At 51.0% G+C, this 18,356-nt stretch overlaps 6 protein-coding genes across 6 annotated transcripts; 3 read left to right on the plus strand and 3 right to left on the minus strand.

Annotated features, from left to right (window-relative positions):
- Positions 1 to 86: 86 nt before the first annotated feature.
- ASPWEDRAFT_73120 (uncharacterized protein) lies at positions 87 to 3,344 on the plus strand (the record flags this gene model as incomplete). The annotated part of the gene is made up of 7 exons (XM_040839284.1): positions 87 to 133; positions 178 to 867; positions 924 to 1,907; positions 1,958 to 2,249; positions 2,303 to 2,611; positions 2,670 to 2,808; positions 2,857 to 3,344. 7 exons carry the CDS (start codon positions 87 to 89, stop codon positions 3,342 to 3,344), a joined length of 2,949 nt encoding a protein of 982 aa, XP_040683350.1.
- ASPWEDRAFT_165285 (cellulase family protein) lies at positions 3,083 to 4,873 on the minus strand (the record flags this gene model as incomplete). The annotated part of the gene is made up of 4 exons (XM_040829903.1): positions 3,083 to 3,586; positions 3,634 to 4,198; positions 4,245 to 4,418; positions 4,463 to 4,873. The coding sequence occupies 4 exons, from the start codon at positions 4,871 to 4,873 to the stop codon at positions 3,498 to 3,500; spliced, it is 1,239 nt and encodes a 412-aa protein (XP_040683351.1). The 3' UTR covers positions 3,083 to 3,497.
- Positions 4,874 to 7,006: 2,133 nt separating this feature from the next.
- ASPWEDRAFT_46420 (uncharacterized protein) lies at positions 7,007 to 8,506 on the minus strand. The gene is made up of 4 exons (XM_040836757.1): positions 8,223 to 8,506; positions 8,119 to 8,175; positions 7,525 to 8,068; positions 7,007 to 7,477 (listed from the first exon to the last, which is right to left on the minus strand). Exons 1-4 carry the CDS (start codon positions 8,365 to 8,367, stop codon positions 7,159 to 7,161), a joined length of 1,065 nt encoding a protein of 354 aa, XP_040683352.1. The 5' UTR covers positions 8,368 to 8,506; the 3' UTR covers positions 7,007 to 7,158.
- A 2,819-nt stretch (positions 8,507 to 11,325) lies between these two features.
- Positions 11,326 to 15,402, minus strand: ASPWEDRAFT_55280 (uncharacterized protein; the record flags this gene model as incomplete). The annotated part of the gene is made up of 1 exon (XM_040838187.1): positions 11,326 to 15,402. The coding sequence occupies one exon, from the start codon at positions 15,400 to 15,402 to the stop codon at positions 11,326 to 11,328; it is 4,077 nt and encodes a 1,358-aa protein (XP_040683353.1).
- Positions 15,403 to 15,841: 439 nt separating this feature from the next.
- Positions 15,842 to 16,810, plus strand: ASPWEDRAFT_177416 (TatD family hydrolase; the record flags this gene model as incomplete). The annotated part of the gene is made up of 2 exons (XM_040831650.1): positions 15,842 to 15,865; positions 15,908 to 16,810. 2 exons carry the CDS (start codon positions 15,842 to 15,844, stop codon positions 16,808 to 16,810), a joined length of 927 nt encoding a protein of 308 aa, XP_040683354.1.
- A 283-nt stretch (positions 16,811 to 17,093) lies between these two features.
- Positions 17,094 to 18,234, plus strand: ASPWEDRAFT_46424 (putative glycosyl transferase family 8 family). Its single transcript, XM_040836758.1, has one exon. It carries the CDS (start codon positions 17,104 to 17,106, stop codon positions 18,139 to 18,141), a length of 1,038 nt encoding a protein of 345 aa, XP_040683355.1. The 5' UTR covers positions 17,094 to 17,103; the 3' UTR covers positions 18,142 to 18,234.
- The last annotated feature ends 122 nt before the right edge of the window (positions 18,235 to 18,356 follow it).

Here is an 18,356-nt window from a genome sequence, read left to right on the forward strand (position 1 = left end):
GCGTAATACCGTATTGGTATAGCCCTTTTAACCGCTGAGGTTCCTCTGCTGCTCCATCTCATTCCCATCTTGCAAAATCTTTCAGAATGAACAGGAATAATCATGATTGTCTGCCGAACACGCTGCAAAAAGAGTATGCCTCTGTTTCCGCTAACACGAGCTGGCTAACACCGGTAGCACCAACATCCATGATGAGATCGATGATCCCCCACCTGCATACAGCGAGATAGGCACGATCGCCATTACGAATGAAGGGCTGCAGACACAAGCCCAGGTCACAGACGATGGCCGCGTGGATGTCGTCGTCGAGGACGCGAGTGGCCATCTGAACCAGATCTTTACGCCGGCTCTCCAGCAGCAAGTCGATGCCATTCACAATGCCAATACGGGTCAAAAAACCGCCAGAGTTACCGGATGTCCTGTTCGTCTCAGCATTGTCATCCATGCCGTAGGATCTCTACAGGATATACGGCCTCTCGTCACTACTGGTCGAGTCTTGAAAGAGCAGTATGGCCATCGTGTTCGGCTCGCAACACACTCTACATTTCTTGACCTTGTTGAATCCAACGGCTTGGAATTCTTCAACATCGGTGGGGATCCGGGGGATGCAATGGGGTCTCTGACGAATAGCCCGACTCTATTGCCATCGATGGCGAATTATGGGAAGAAGCGAAACGAAATAGCGGCCATCGTGGACGGGTGCTGGCGATCGTGCATCGACAATGGCCACGGTGTTGGACGCATGCCTTTCAATGAGGATACATCGATCGATCCCTTTGTTGCCGACGCCATCATTGCCAATCCATTCAGCTTCGCTCATATTCACTGCGCCGAGAAGCTCGAGATTCCTTTGCACATCATGTCCACGTTGGTCCTCCTCACCTTGTGTGTATATATCGATACTAATATAAACTGAATGATAGAATTCCCTGGTCGCCAACTGCTGCCTTCCCTCATCCACTGGCCAACATCCGCTCCTCCAATACAAGCGAGAGCACATCCAACTGCGTCAGCTATTCACTGCTCGAGATGCTGACCTGGCAAGGCATCGGCGATGTCATCAACCAATTTCGCGAAAAGACACTCAATCTAGAGCCGTTGTCCAAGGTGCCTGCCACTGGACTGCTCAGCCGGCTTCAAGTCCCTCACACATACTGTTGGTCTCCATCGTTGCTACCCAAGCCAAACGACTGGGGACAACATATATCTGTTGCCGGCTTTGTCCCGCCAGGGAATAATTTGTCCTACATGCCAGATCCCGACTTGGCTGCTTTCCTGGCAGCTGGATCTCTTCCTGTATACATTGACGTTGGCTCTGTCGCCAATGACCTCGGGATCATACTCGATGCAGTGCGAAAGACAGGCCAACGGGCTCTCATTTCCAAGAGCCATGATAGATTAAGCAATGTTTCCAAGCAACCAGACATCTTCTTCGTCGACAGCTGCCCGCCTGACTGGTTGTTTCAGCGTGTCTCATGTGCTGTCCACAGTGGCCAGCTGGAGTTGGTGACAGCTAGTATTGTATCTGGGAAGCCAACCGTCATCGTGTCTTCCTTTGGAGACCAGAGATTTTGGGGAGGCATGGTCGCCAACGCAGGAGTCGGCCCTCAACCAATTCCCCAGAAAGATCTGACCGCAGATAAGCTGGTAGAGGCCATACGATATGCCTTGAGTCCAAGAATCAGACAGCGCGCGGGAGAGATGGGATATGCGATCAGGGAAGAGGATGGCTGTCGAAATGCGGTGGACAGCTTCCACGAACACCTCGGCATGGACGATATGCGCTGTAGTATTTTGCCATCCGAAAAGGCCGTGTGGAAAGTGAAGAGGACGAAACAGCGGTTGAGTGCCGTTGCTGCCACATTGCTGGCGCACGAGGGCCTGCTCGATCTCGGCGACCTCAAGCCGTGAGTCTATCCTGCTGTTTAGATGAGAGCGTTTCTGACTTCTTTTCCAGCCTGCGATTGCGAAAATATCAGACTGCTGATGGCCCGCTTGACCCTATATCCGGTGGGACACTGGCCATTCTGGGCTCTGTCAGCAAACTCAGCGTCGCTATCGCGGGAATGCCAATTGATGTTGTCAAATCGGTCTTGACTTCCGAGCGCTCCATCTCCCATTATCAGTCGCTTCTCACTCAGAAACTGCAGAATAGCCGTCGCCCTGCGCTGACTGACCGGCGAGCCAGCTCCACCAGTGATATCCAAGGAAAGGGGAAAGAAAGCACAAGAAGAAATTCGTCTGGCAAGGTAAATAGCTCTGGTTTTCATTGGTTTAGACATATCGCTGATCTGAAGCTTAGGCTTTTATGTACGGTTTCTACAAGGAAATGTCCGGCAAAGATGCCTTTGCTGCACGCAAATCGAGCATCACTAGCAAAGACGATCCACAGCATGACCAGCAACCAAGCAATTCAATTCTCTCAGATGCAGCCAAAGGAACCGGCAAGAGCATGGGCCGTATCGTCGGTCTGAGTCTCAAGACGCCCCTGGATTTTACTGCAGGGATTGCCAAAGGGTTTCGCAACGCCCCGCGACTCTATGGCGACGACACAGTGCGGCAGACCAACAAGATCACCGGCTTCCAAAGCGGCGTCAAAGTTGCAGGAAAGGTGAGTGTCTTGGGGAGTATTTATGATATCCAAACTAACGAAGGATTGTAATTTGCAGGAACTGGGCCTTGGCTTTTACGATGGCATCACTGGCATTTTCACGCAGCCAGTTCGGGGAGCAAAGCAGGGTGGCGTTAGTGGATTTGTCAAGGGAATTGGAAAGGGACTGGGTGGAGCAGTTCTCAAGCCGGGTGCTGGTAAGTATAGACAGTTTTCGTTCTGGATATGAATGTGTGGTTGACCAGGCATAGCCATCTTTGGCATTCCGGCATACTCGTTCCAGGGCGTATATGAAGAGGTCCAGAAATCCCTCGGCAACAACGTCTCGAGCTACATCTTCACCACGCACTACCTCCACGGCACCCAAGCAATGGAGCAGTTGGACTCAGACGAACGAGCTCAGATTATCCGGTCCTGGCATGACCGAGAACGCCAGGCCCCGGATCTGAGAGATCGATGGAACGCGGTGCAGCAGCGTCGGCGAGGGACGAACAACACTTCATCCTCCCGGTCGAGTACTTTCCAAAAGGACCCATCAGTCGGATCGACTTGGAACAACGGTGAAGGCGCTGGACCTTCCGTTTTTGGGATGGAAACCCCGTGGGACAATCCCATCCTGGAGCTGGAGGCATCACCGGAAAATGCCGTCCATGAACTCTCATCGTCACCAAGGCAAGCGGTATTTGAGATGGAAGCACCGGTTGAGAGTGGGAAGAAATCTGTGAAAGTATAAAATGGCAATCTTATCTTTGATTACATAGCAGGATACGTCTTCAATGATACCACCCTAGTACCTTTCCAACATCTACCATGCCGTAATCACAGATATCTTAGTTCTGAGCAGAAAATTACCTGATATAAATACAAGTTGTAAAATGTCTGTATCCTAACCCAGTGTCGATTGAACCATCGGTTTGAACCCCTTTTCGATGGATTCCGATGATCGCCAATCGGACCAAGTGTGGTCCAGCAGTCCTGAACGTGTTAGCAGTTGCCATTGATATCAATGTCTAATAGCTCACCCCAGGTCTCGTCTGGATCCTGCACGCCTTCTCGGATATAGTAGCTGCCAGCAATCACCCAAACCATCCATCCGGCATGCATAGTGGGCAGCCATTCTCTCAAGCAAGAGGCATACACCCCGTTGTACGTGCTGCTGTCTTGGGTGAAGCCAAATTCCGTCATCACAACTGGCAGGACATTTGTTATGCTCGAGTTCGATGCATCCAGGGCGTTGTACCCCTTGCTCCACAGGCTAGAGGAGAGGCCATCGCAGCTGCCAGTCGAACTGTCATAGTTGTGGAGTTCCAGCACAATCTTGTCCGCGAAGCTAAAGTCGTCCTTCTTGAAAGCAGTGCCATTGCCCAGGTCTGCCGCAGTGGGAATCGGGCTGAGCGTGGTGTCGTAATCGAGACCAGAAAAGAAGATCAAAAGGTCTGGGTTGGCTTCGTGGACTTGGTTGGCGTTTTCCACCATGTTCTCATACCAGTTCTGCCAGTTGTAGCTGTCCTTTAACGTTGAATCATCGTCTGGGCTGCGCAGTTCGTTTCGCATACCGATACTCTTGACGGCCGGCAGGGACTTGACCTATATCATGTCAGAAGACGGATCGATTTATATAGAGCGATCATACGTGTTTAGCCATGTACTGCCATGCTCTATGCCAGTTGGACACGTTGAAATATTTGTCTCCAAACCACGTATTGCCGTCGGTGGTGGAGCAGCACCAGATCGCCTTGGAGACATGGTTGTCCAAATGCACGTAAATTCCTTGCTTATAGCATTCGTCGGCAACGGCATCGAACACCTGGTTATATTAGCGACATTGTAAATCAGAGATACAATACACACCTGCAATCGAGTGGTGTTTGCTCCAAACTGAGGGTTGTTCTTGATGATATCCCGGTAGATCGTGGTGCCATTATCCTCGCCCAAAGCCTTGGTCAGAGAGTTTTTGATGGAAACATCTGCTCCTCCGTCGATGATGTCGTCAATCATCTCAATGGCAAACGTGAGACGGATGGAATTCATTCCTAGGCTCTTGATCTTGTTGACAATATACTCAATCGACTGGTACTGCAGTCCCTCCGGCAGCATGGCATCAGCAGCGCCAGGCCAGTTGACTCCAGCATACGTGACATTGTCGCCATTCGAATCGACGATCCATCGACCAGAGGTTGAAAGAGGCGAAGAGGAAATCGATGCGACGATTTGAGGTGCCACCAGGCATAGCAGCAGTTGAATCTCTCGGAGGAAATGCATTTTGTTGAGGTGAAATGCTGTCTTCTTGAATCATGTCCTCTTTATCTACCCCTCCTTCCCCTCATTCTGAACATCAATGCAACGCCAACTGAGACATCTCTCGGTGTATAGAACATCAGACCACCCATCAACTCGCAACCTGATCAAGGCATGATGACGCACTCACTCTATCTATTCTTGCCCACCCCTGAACATCAAATCCACCTGTGAGATGCGGGGATGTCGAATCCCTCGGGATATTACCGTCTGTGGTTTAGTTGCAAATCGGCTAAATGTTGAACCAGAAGATCTGCAGAATACCGTTGCCAGACTGGCTATTTCTGATTGGCTGTCTCCGGTTGGATATATAATCAACGCCTGCATGTTTCAGGCCAGAGTTCATCGCGATTCATAATTTATCCGACCATCGACTGATGCCGTATTCCAGCTTGTTTGTATACAAGGTGGCTCCCCATCCAGAGAGGCTGCCCACTGTGAATTGGGAAAATGCCCTACAAAGCATCTCCATTCAAAGCAGTAGGAAACGCATACCTCAAACTACGGGATCTCCATCCATTTCAGAGCCCTAGACGTGGCCGTCGGACGCGTATTCGGTCTTTTATCTCCAACCCTCACCCTCAATGAACCTCTATTATTGACATCGATCAAAGTGAACCCGGTTTGTTTTAGGCGCTAGCATTACAATCCGGCAGACCTTGTTTGCACGTCTCATAAGGTCTCCCAGTCTCTAGCCCAGGTTGTATTCCACAGTTGAGACAAAAGCTGCTCTTGGTCTGTGTACACATAGAGATTGGGTAGGTAGGGAAATATTATTCATGTCCAACAGCACAGAAAGCTGGCCATCAGATACCAGACCAGAGGGCTCTTTCGCAAACCTCTCACATCGAGAACTGGCCATGATCTGTCGTGATGATCAGCCAGGGTTCCGAGCCATACATTCTCATGTTTGTTTTCGAGTGTCATTTTGTATTACTCAACCAGTGATCTGAACAACGGCAATCTATCAAGGGGGTCAATCTAGACAAGAACAGCATTCCAGACATGAAGAGAAGCATAAAGAGCCTTATTCACCGCGATGCTAACATCAGCCAATTAACCAGTTTGTTTATTGGCAACAGAAGTCCTGATCCAACAATTGATATCATTCATCAAGATGAGCATAACCACGCTGCAGTAAAGATAATCATCTCCCCCAACCTGCGTACCATACCATAATAAATGGTCAAATGTATGTTGATGTATTCCAATGAGGCAACAGAGCCACCATGCAAGACGGTATAAACACAACCAAATTTCATCAACTTCAAGGCTAGATGATGATTTCTTCATGCTTCAAATCTAAAGGCCCTCTTTGATACTTAAGTAGCCAGGCACATACATCCGAGGCGTTTGGATACCGGGAAGAAGAGTTGGCGACCGTGCCGAAGCCCATGCAGATCCTAAGATCGCATCTGAAAGTCCAACGAATTATTGCTGATTTTGATATTCAGATTGAGAGTTTTCAGCCTCAACTACAGCCTGACAAGATTCTAGCCAATAATAATCGTACTTGCGCCAGGGAAGAGTCTGGTAAGACCGGCTTCTGAGAGCAGCGGAGTGGCTGGAGAAATTGCCTCTTCCGGATGATATATATATATTCGATCATGCGTACCTACAATCCATTAAAACAGTTCCCCGTAATCAAGCTACAAATCAAGGTTACATTGAGCATGGAAATTAGATTTCACGGGATGAACCTTGATTCTTATCCATCGACAAACTCAACAATATCCAAAAATTAGAACGAACTGATGCTGTCAATGTTTACTCTGATAATATCGGAAAAGGCGTGGATTGAGATAGTACCATTAATGCGATGCCTCCTTTAACAGCCATGAACAGGTATCTAATCCCTGTTCAAACTCTATTGTGTAATACTCAAAATGGGGATGTGATGAAACTGGGGAGAGACACGAAGGATTCCTCCTGCATGGGCCCTATTTTTGAGTCTTCTTATCTCACCCATGATAAACCCGGAAATTGGCACTGTTGATCCCTTCAATCCAAGACATATCATATCGATCATGACAAATCTTAGATGTCCAATTTGTGGGGTTATCATCGTTACAAAAGAGGTAAAGCTATATATAGTCGTGAACGTCATGCTCCTTCTCCTTTTTAATCGAAATATTCCAGCACTTTTGATGAGCATCATAATACAGGTTGAGTAACGGCATGAGTAAATGGATATTAATAATCTATGGTATATTATAAGAAATTCTTCGTAGATGCATTACTAGTCACTTTTATCGACTGCTTCGTCCATCTGCCGTCTCCACCGTCTGTGATACAGCCACCGTCTTGCGGATGCCATCGTCGTTATACACAGATTCGGCTGCCTCGGGCTCGCCGGCATAGGAGATGAGATGGCTCTGGTCGCCAAACGCAGGCGATTTGTCCCACTGGGAGCCCGACTTGTTGGTGCCGGATCTGATGTTGCCCAGCTGGACGTTGGAGCTCTGCTGGTAGTATTTGTTGGAGGCGTAGCTCTTGTGGTAGTGGGCGAGCAGGATGTTGAGGACGGGCAAACAGGCACAGATCAATCCGACGCCTCCTTCGGCATTTCTGCATGGGTTAGTAGCTGGAAGACAATAGGTAGAGGCGAAACATACCCAGAGAGAATGACGCAAATGAAGACAATGCTCTGATCGGCCGAGTTTCCATCTTTCAAAACCAGCACAAGTCGATACAGACTGAATCCGGTCGCCAGTCCTCCTGCGCCGAGCAGTCCCATCACACGCAGCTTGCGGTTGCGCGACATTTGCAACGACCAGGTCAATGGCAATGGCAGGACGAGAATGATGAAATCGCTAACAACACTGATGACGGAGTCGGCGATCAAGGCGGCTGTCTGGTCGAGACACGAGCCACCGGGCACGGCGCCCAGCCAGTACATGGGGACGGGATCACACATGCGGATTTTGATGACAAGTGCGACGGTGTAGTAGCAGCACAGACAGCCGAGGAGGATGTAGATAAACCAGACTTTGGTGCGATAGGGCGCAAAGATGCGAGTGAGGATGGAGAGGAGGGCGATTTTGGTAAAGAGGGCCATGGGACAGTAGAGGATGGTTGCGATGTAGCAGAACTTTTTGAACTGGATCTGTTGGGCATCCGAAAGGTCCGTGATGTGGTATCCTCCGCCATGTTGACCGACTGGAGGGTCAGTAAACGCAGTTATGATCATAGTGTTGGAGTAGACATACTGACGATACTAATGGCGCAGTATCCCATAAAGAGGAGCCATGCTATGACACAGGCATCTGAGATTGTTAGACAGAATATCCCACAGCGTCGTCTGGCTACTCACAATCTTCTGTGCTGATCGACTGCTTGAATCGTAATCGAATGTAGAGTCGCAAGGCGACGAAAAGCGAAATGATGGGAATGCAGAGACACTGCGTAACGAGATTGACGGTATTGAGGACATCTTTGGGCTGTTGCTCGGTAGTCATGGTGCTGTCATGGAGGAGAGAGTGAAGGTATGAAACAGACAGTTTCAGACATGGACTCCCGATCGTTGTATATGGGGGCGGCTAGCATCGACTTTTTGACCACCGTGCGACCACATGCCTTTACCCTCGGCAATACTCCGGGGTCCCTCATTGAATAATGCAATTGCGATGGACAGGAGGCGTTTGCTGGTGGAGAGACCGCAGACTATTGATCCTGTCCTGCATAGTCGTCTGATAGGCCGTGCATGCGATTCTGGCTCCACCCGCAGTGGGGCTCAAGTCCGCCATCCCCGGCTATCGGGAATGATTCCGGGATGCTGGTTCGCTGTGCGATCGGGAGTGGGGCAGGATCGTCTCCACCTGAAGCAGGCTAAAAGCGCATGAACCAGTGGTGACCGTCGCAGCAGCCGGATTGAGTTTCGACCGTTCAAGCACCGAACGCTGTGTAGAGACAAATCGGGGGAGGTGCTGGCTTCGTAATTATGGGCCGGTTGGTGAGACAGCATCTGACAGAAGTTTCTGTGGCATTTCCGATAGGGGTCACTGAATAATATAGCATCGGTATAGTTACATCAGTACGGAGCATATCATTATATATGAGTAGATTAATATCACATGAATATCAACAGGCCAAGGATTCCGTCTCTCCTACTCTACGGTACCAGTAGGTGCAGCACCAGCAGTGCAGTGCGAAACTGCGTATTGCGTACAATTCTAGAACAAATCGCAATTTTGAGTTTTTAGCCAAAGTGGCTGATTATCTCCGACACTTCCTACCCTCGAGCCTCCTCAAGAGTCATGTTGGCAATTTCTTTTTCTGTTGTACTTGCTTTTTCTGCTTATCATTCTCATCATTCCATCATTCCCCAGCCTTGCACCCCTTTGTCCAGGGGCACACCCTTGTCCATGATCTACTGGCGTCATCCAGCAGAACATGCCTCCCCAGACATCGGTTACGGTTGCGTATCCTTGGCTGGGCTTGGCTTTTTGCCGACTCGGCTGGAGTTTGCTGGGGCAAGATGGAGACTTCGTATCCGGGAAGTCATGATGCTATTGTTCCATGTTTCAGCAGTCATAGCTGTCATTTCTATGGGCTACTCCAGACTTTGCGACTTCTAGGCTTTGCTATTCTTATTATTATTATTGTGTCTGTCGATCAGAAATGGTGTTACATTGCAGCTCGCTTAATTCTCGCCTGGCTAACGCACCCACTATTGGACCCAACGCACTAGGCAAAAGTCGTGCAGATCCATCGCAAGTTGATTCCGTGGCCCGAATGTCTATCTGATCCTGCCCTGCCAACGCAGTGAACACACTATTCGTAACGCACTCTGATTCAGGAGGCGGAATTTCGGAAACCCCTGCCGCGAATTTGGAAGGCGAAAGTGAGAACAACTAAAAAGTGCATAAATTGGATTCGCTGATTTGTTCTCCCGGGGCCCACTCTGGCCTTGGCAAATTAAACATTTCCAGCCTTCATCTTTGTCGTGTAAAAGTGGTTGACATCAACACTGTCAAGTGTCAAGGTCAGTCTGTTATTGCAGACAATGTTCAAGGTGATGCTTACACTGTATATGGCATATGGCTATATGCTATTCGATGACTTGATCTGAGATACACGATCTGATCCTCATGCAGGCCATCCATAGTCCTATCTTAGCTGCTGATAGTGCTAGCTCAATCATGTCCTCTTTAATCTATTATTTTCATACTATTAAAGCCACCGGTGAATTTAGATAGCCATGACTGTATGCGTTACTAATACCAATAATGTCCAATTATCAACTATCCAGAACTTAATCGATGTGGCGTCTTTGATCGATTATATGCTTCCATAGCGCTTTCTCGAACGAGGCCTGTATGTCATGTGGCGGGATGCGAATGACGATGGCAAATGTGAGCTATCACGGATTGGCCGATGGTGGCGCCAGACCAGGCTGAATTAATGCTCCTGATGCTAGATCTGATCATGCAGCTGAGCTGGCTGAATGCAGGGAATCCTTCCTTCTGCTGTGTAACACACTGGCGCACTTGAAGCGAACCGCGAGTGACTGCGGGCAAGCCTGCATTATCATCGCGATATCAGTGATGGACTCGTGTTATCTACAAGCATTCTGATAATTCCGGGCATGTCTTGATTTCCTGGTCTTCGACATGCAAGGATTTGATGAAAGCTTGTTTTCGTATCACATTGGATATATATATATATATATATGTATGTATATATGTCGACGACAAGCCCCACGCCAGCTGCGAGGAGAACAGCAACACTGCGATCCTTTCGCCACTAAGTCTATCGAATGACCTCCTGATACACAGCACGCAGCAGTGGCAATTGCGGAGCCCCTGTGAGCGTTCTTTGTGGCAGCCATACTCCGGCATCTCCGACTCTCACCAATTGGCTACCATTGTATGTACGGATTCCAGCACTTCCCACTCCGTTCTCCGCACAATAGCATTGTGTCCATCTCTAACTCGATACATAAAGCAGATCCTGTCAATAGTCACCGATAGCCACTCATCCAGTCCGCACGTTGCCGCGCAGAGGACGGGGCAAACTATGCATGCGGAATGCAGCGGAAAAAAGCAAAACACTGCGCCCGAACAAAAGGAAAAACATTGCGTCAATTCAGCTCCGCCTGAGCACATCAGCATGCACAGATGCAGTTGCTCGCATCATCAAATACAGATCAGAATCAGAATAATCAGGGTCCTGCCACTGCTGCCGAATCTGCGCCGAAGTGTCCGAAATACACCCATGCCGAAGTACACCGAACCATTCCCGATGCACTGACAGTGGAGTTTGCTGATTGCGATGGACACAAGGCAGAAAGAATCAAGAAAAGAAACAGAGATTCATCATAGAAGGATGCAGGTATTATCGCAGGATATACGGACTATTGCGTTGTGATCGGGATCTATATCATGACTTGCATGCATGATACAACAACTACAGCTTCAAACCCACCCCCATCCCGCATCTCGTCGTCGACTGTCAAACCACTGTTGCACATATTCCAGTCCCACATGGGGTCCATAGGGCTCCATCTCCCACAACGGCGTTGGTGCTGCCAGGCCCGTCTCCTCCAGACAGGCATCTCGCAAGGCCCGCAGGTCCCCCCCACGGTCATACGAGATGCTGGACGAATCCACCGAGTCCCGGACGGCCCGTAACCGGTTTCGCAGTGCCTCGGTTTCCTCCTGCCTGACTGTCAACGCCTGCGGGTCGACCACCACTCCATATCCCTCGCGTGCCCCTTGCACCGTCACCAGCTGGCGACGCACCTCGAGTGCCACTTTTTCTGCTGCCCGTGTCAAGGGATCTCCCAGTCCACCACCGCCCCAGGTCACCCATTCGAGCAGATCGCCGGGCTGCACGCGAATATGATCGCATTTCGAGGGAAGGATCTCCGGGGCAGGCCGTTTCGCTGCAGGGATCGAGTCGCGATACAGGATCTTGCGCGAGCGTTGACCGGGCTTTCCTCCGTTGAGTCCCCAGGGCTTGGTGAACCATCGATCGTCGTGAAGACTGAATTCCCCGCGAGCCAGGAAGCGATAGAGCGTTCGTTGCGCATTGCCGCCCCGGTAGAAGCCCGGCCCGCCACTGTCGGCCACGGTCTCGTTGGCTTCGATCCGCAACGGATAGTTCAATTCGATACTCTCAGCAGGGATGGATTTGATGGCGGGGAATAAGCAGTGGCAGTCGGGTCCGTCACCGGCCATTCTTGCAGGGACGCCCCCAAATCCGATCTGATACAGTTGATACCACTCGCCGTCGGGCTTGAAGCCGGAATAGAAGAAATGCGGCGAGTCGCTGAAACCGGCAGCAGCTTGGTAGACGTCCTTCTTCTGGCCGATCAGCGCTTGGAGAACATCCATCGAGCGACCGAGTAAATGGGTCCGACACGAGATGGGCGCCGGTCGGACCGGTTTGAGAACGCTGCCTTCGGGGATATCGACGTCGATGAGATCGTGGAAGCCGTCGTTGATGACTGTTCCCGGTGCGGCAGCAGCGATCAGATAATAACCGACAAACATCTTGAACATGGTCTCGGAGAGAAAGAAGTTGATGCTGTGCTCGCTCTGCGGTGCGGATCCGCTCCAGTCGAAGAGTAGCCGGTTGCCAGCGGTCTTTTGCATCGAGCAGGTCAGCTCCCACGGTCCGTTGCCGTGTCCGTCGTCGTCAACGTAATCGGTGAAGGTGCTCTTTTGATCGTCAAAATCGCGCTCGATAATCTTGGCCATGGCAGTGCGGTTGCGATGTAGCAGCTCTGCGCAGGACGCCAGGTAGACCTCGCAGCCAAAACGAGTGGCCAGCTCATCGATACGTCGGGCGGCCATGCGGCACGCAGCCACGATGGCAGTCAGATCAGAGCGATACCAGGCAGGCTGACGGGAGTTGCGACAGAGAAGATCGACCAGATCGTGATTCATGACGCCTTGTGAGTAGAGCTTGATGATGGGAACCTGCACTCCTTCGTCGAAGATAGAAGTTGCGTTGATCGACATGCTTTCAGGTACCATTCCACCAACATCGGTCAAATGGCCGAATTGAGAAGCCCAACCGATTAATTTGTGGTCGTAGAAGATGGGAAGAAGCACGATGATATCGTTCAGATGCGTGACAGCGCCCTGGACCAGGTAAGTGTCGTTGGTGATGAACACGTCCCCCTCCTCGATGGTACCAGTCCAAACGCCCAGGAACTGAGTGATGAAGCTGCCGAATTGACCGACCAGCATTTGGCCTTGGGCGTTGGTGATGACGTTGAACTCGTCTTGCTGTTCGCGAATTGCAGGCGACATACTGCATCGCAGCATCAGTTTATCCATTTCTCCTCGGATAGACGCCAATGCTGCAGAGATCAAGGTCGGAATCAGCGGGTTGCGACGGACGAGAAGGGCTGCTGAGTCGGGAGTGTGCTGGGTCGAGACAGATGGCTGCTGCTCAACGGGTTGGATGATGATATTCCCAATGTTGTCGATCTCGCCATAGTATCCAGGCAGAATCAGCGTGTTGCTGTCCATTTCACTGACAATGCAGGGTCCGACCACGCGAACTCCCTCCTGGCTGATTCCTTGTCGATCCCACAGAATGGCCTCTCTTTCCTGGCCTTCGATGGTGATTGTCTGCTTGTTGATCATCGCCTCGGCTGGTGGACTGGCTGGGGTCGCCTTCTTCACCTGCGGAATGGCCACATCCGGAGATGCATCCTCCAAGACGACACCAAGTCTCATTAACTCCAGGTCAAAGTTGGGCAGACAGTACGTGAATTGCTGCTGATGCTGCGCATCGAACTTGTGGCGGAGCATCCGGTTCCAAGCCTCGGTGTCAAGAAGCAGCTCATCTGCGGTCACGTCGATGGTGATGGTCAATGCCTGTCCTTTGTATCGCAGGTCGGCCTGGTATGTGGCGTTCCAAGTAGAAGATGAATCGCTGCATGATGTGTTCATGATGTCGCGACACGCCGTTTCCAGATGATTGAACTGCTCGCGCACTTCTGCCGATGATGTTCGAGATGCTGTCCGAATGAATGAAGCTGACTGTTCATGGCGCAGTTTCGTTGTGACATCGCCCTGGGCGCACAGGATACCTGGAGATGGAGGCAAAATGACTGGCCATGCGCCGAGCAGCTTTCCAACAGCATTGGCATGCAGTGGTCCAGCGCCGCCAAAAGCCACCAGGGCAAACTCGCGGGGATCGTATCCTTGTTCCACAGAGACAAGCCGTACAGCACCGTAGATGGTCTCGTTGATGATGTCGATGATGTTCTCCGCTGTCTGGGTGATGGGCAGCTGCATTTGCGATGCGAGAGCCTGGATGGCTGTCTTTGCTGCCTCGACATCGAGTGCAAAGTCACCACCCAGCAGTGTCTGAGGGAGATATCCCAATGCGAGATGCGCATCGGTAACAGTTGCCTGCTGTCCTCCCTTTCCGTAACACGCTGGTCCTGGCGTTGCTCCAGCGCTTTCGGGGCCGACGCGAAGGGTTTCCGTCAGTTCCATGTACGTGGCAATCGAACCACCGCCAGCCCCGACGGTCTTGATATCCACGGCTGGCGAGCGAACCGAGAGCTGGTCGACCACTGTTTCTCGTCGTAGTCGGGGCTTTCCTTCGTAGATCAACGCACAGTCTGTAGATGTGCCGCCCATGTCGAGAGTGATGAGGTTCTTGTATGGCGTGCTGCGAGCGACTGCATCAGCGACGCCTTTAGCTCCTCCTGCTGGTCCGGACATGAGGATGTTGACGGGCAGTTCGCCAGCGAGATGGACACTGGTCAGTCCGCCATCGCTCTTAAGGATTCGGATAGTATCACTGTCTTCGGCCAATGTGTGAGACAAATTGCTGAGGTATTTCTGGACCACCGGCTGGACCACTGCATTGGCGCACGTTGTGACTGTTCTTTCGTATTCCCCAACCTCTCTCAGCACATCGCCTGAACGGATGATGGCGACATCAGACCCCAACTCTTCGCGTGTCACTTGTGCAACAACCTCCTCATGGGCGGGGTTCGCATGTGAGTTGAGCAGAGAGATCGCCACAGCTTCAGGGTGCTGTTGGGCCAGCTTCTTCAAACTCTGTCGCAGCGATTCAACATCAACGGGCGTGACCTGCTCGCCATTGACAGACATGCGCTCGGTGCACTGGACGACACGTTCGAGAGGGACAACCGGCTCTGGAGGCGTATAGTACAACCACGCCCCGAGGCCACCGGGGATTTGAGACCGGCGCAGGGCCAGAATATCCTTATGGCCGGCAGTGACGACGAGCGCAGTGCGGGCTCCTTTCCCTTCCAGCAGGGCATTCGTGGCGGTGGTGGTGCCGTGGTGGATGAATTGGAAGCGACCCTTCCAGCCAAACTGTTTCAGCAGAAGACGGCGAACCTTTTCGATGCCCTGTTGGATGCCAATACTCTGGTCTTGCACCGTGGTCGGCACTTTGGCTCTGACCGTCTGGCCATGGGGAGTGAAGACGCAGACATCGGTAAAGGTACCGCCCACGTCGACTCCGAGTTGATATCCTTGATTTAGCTCCATGGTTGAGATGCAGAAAAAGGACGCGGGGCAAGGGGGGACCGCGGCTCTAAATACGGGAATTCGCTAGACTGCAGCCAAAAGCACGAAGGAATGATGGGGATGCAGATGGCGATGCGATAGGCTGACGATCTCTGCTGGCGTGGTTAGGGTGAGGGGTTGACGTTGACAGTTGTCGGACATAGGATGAGGCTGTAGGTCTGGCAGGAGGCCTTGCATGTGAATTTGCATATTTAATGATAATTAATACTCTGTGATATGTCTCTATCTACTTCTATACTTTTATCTCAAATGCTTCGTACTTATCGTGGTGGGGTCGGGTGCATGTACCCGATCCCACAACAAATTTAGGCCTCAATAATGAGTCTCTGCTGCATGAACTATTTAGACACTACACTCAGTCAGTCCTTTCAGGATAGTTTAGAAGCATTAATAGATTGCAATGGCTTCACTGCGCTTTGCCGATGTAAGTCATTCCTGCTGGAACAGACAGCGTTGACAGTCACAGGTTGCAGTCACTTTCACTGCCGATCAATTCCAAGGCGTCTATCGAGGCAAGAAATACCACGACGCAGACTTTGCCCAAGTGCTGCAGCGAGCACAGGAACATGGATGCGAAAAGGTGATGCTGACAACGATGACGCTGGCCGGGGCAGAGGCCAATCTGCAGGTGGTGAGGGAGTTTCCCAGCATGTGCCGTATGACTCTCGGAGTGCATCCCTACCATGCCGCAGAGATATACGCAGACAATGACGGGGCTTCATACCTGGAGGCTATCCAGAAAATGGCAAAGGCACTGCTGGCCGAACAGCCATCGCCGCTGGTGGCATTTGGCGAGATCGGGCTGGACTATGAGTATCTCGATCGTGCAGACAAAGAGACGCAGCAACGGGCATTCAAAGACCAACTGGACCTGGCTGTTGAACTGCAGCTGCCGTTGTTCCTGCACGTGCGCGAGTCCTGCGAGGATTTCATCGCCATCGTCACGCCGTATCTGTCCAAATTGCCTCGAGGGCTGGTGCACTCATTTGCCGGGTCGAAAGAGGAAATGCAGCAGCTGGTCGATCTGGGCTTCCACATCAGCGTGAATGGGGTCTCATTTCGAACAGACGAACAGCTGGATATGGTCCGTCATATTCCGTTGAATAAACTGCAGCTCGAAACGGATGCGCCGTGGTGTGAGGTTCTGCACAACGATCCCAAGATTGCTCCATATCTGAGTACTGCACGCCCTCTGCCTCCGAGTCGCAAACACAACAAATTTATCGCCGGCCAGATGGTGAAAACGCGGAACGAAAGCTGCTTGATCGAACGAGTTGCGCTGGTGGTGGCAGGCTTGAAGGGGGTTACAGTGGAAGAAATTGCGCAGGCAGCGTGGGATAACAGCGTGCAGATGTTTGGATTGGAGTAGCTGTTATATGAATGAATGTATATCTACGACGACTGAAAAGGAATTCAGGATATCAAACATAGTTAGAAGCCATAAGCATTTCTTGTTCGAGATATGTCGTTCCGCTTTGGGGAATGTAACGTACCACCCAGATGCCGTCCCGATGAGGGTACTCGCATTTCCGAAAACATCACGTATACTCATCATAAAGTGACATTTATCAGTTGGATTTTGACGTCGTATTCCAACGTCTTCCCACATATATACGATGGCCAGCCGCATCCATTATCGATCAGACCAATGCGCAATCCACCATGAATTCCACTTCCTCCAGACTGTGCACTCCACGACGGCTGATCGGGAGTCTTCTTCTGCTGGTAGCATTGGGTATCTTCGCCTTGCTCGTTCCAGCTCGCAAACTTGACAATGTCCCCTTTATCCCATTCTCCCTCCAGCGAACCAAGTCGTATAATGAGTCGATCGCCATCACCACCCTTCTTGCGCATGCATACGACGAGGAGGACAGCGACGAGGACAATGAAGATGTCTACTTTATCGGTGCTCGTATCCTCGCCTACCAGTTACTGCATGCGCCCGAGACAAAATCACGACGCCATGTTCCCTTTATCGTTCTGGTGACGCCCGATGTGCGCAAAAGCAAGCGAGACAGACTGAAGAAAGACGGCGCCCAGATTGTCGAGGTGGAATCCGTGCATCAAAATGTGTCCATCACTGTCCCTCGATGGGCAGATACATTCACCAAATTGCGAGTGCTTGACCCAAAGGCAGTGCCGTATGAGAGAGCGCTCTATCTGGATACAGACATTATCCTCACCAGACCGATTGATGCCATATTCGATGATCCCAATGCATGGCCAGTGCCATCTGTGAAGGACAGTGCATCTCCCCTGGGACAAGGTGAAGCATTTCCACCAGACAGCCTGCTCATGGCAGCGACACCAGAAACGAAGCAACAGGACCATCCATATCCGTTTGTGGATGAACAGCATGAAAAGACCGAGTTCAACTCTGGGTTCTTCGTCTATTCGCCATCGTCTGACATGCTGGAGTACTATCTCACTCTGCTGGAATACACCGACCGGTATTTCCACGGTCTGCCCGATCAGGATCTGTTCAATTACGCCCATCGACTGGATGGGCCGATGCCATGGAAGACGCTGCAGCCCTCGTGGAATATCAACTGGTCGAATGATGAGGATTTAAAGGGTGGGATTGCATCGCTGCATGTCAAGTTCTGGGATTTTGAGTATTTCTCGCAAAAGACACGGGAATATGCAGTCGCACGACGATGGGAGATGGAGGGATACTGGAAGGGACGGAACAAGAGTTGATCATCAATGCATCATCAATATAATCATACATAATATAATCATCAAAATTGCCATGTCTCATTCGCTTAGTAGAAATGCCCCGGTACATCCCGCACTGATGGAAGGGATTGAGAATGTGATTTTTCCAGGCAGCAAAGAAGAAGGATTTGGAATGAGCCCTGGGCAGTGGCTGACAGGATCTGGGAATCCTGATGCCTTTATTGATTATCCTGATC

Source organism: Aspergillus wentii (assembly GCF_001890725.1).
Source record: "Aspergillus wentii DTO 134E9 unplaced genomic scaffold ASPWEscaffold_10, whole genome shotgun sequence".
NCBI lineage: Eukaryota > Fungi > Ascomycota > Eurotiomycetes > Eurotiales > Aspergillaceae > Aspergillus > Aspergillus wentii.

What these genes read in the sequence shown, in the direction of transcription:
- ASPWEDRAFT_46424 (XM_040836758.1), top strand. Translation starts at nt 17,104, where the DNA reads ATGAATTCCACTTCCTCCAGACTGTGCACTCCACGACGGCTGATCGGG.
- ASPWEDRAFT_46420 (XM_040836757.1), bottom strand. Translation starts at nt 8,367, where the DNA reads ATGACTACCGAGCAACAGCCCAAAGATGTCCTCAATACCGTCAATCTC. An exon ending in CTGCGCCATTAGTATCGTCA is followed by an intron (nt 8,069 to 8,118) that starts GTATGTCTACTC and finishes CTGACCCTCCAG; the next exon opens with TCGGTCAACATGGCGGAGGA. An exon ending in ATTTGCGTCATTCTCTCTGG is followed by an intron (nt 7,478 to 7,524) that starts GTATGTTTCGCC and finishes TAACCCATGCAG; the next exon opens with AAATGCCGAAGGAGGCGTCG.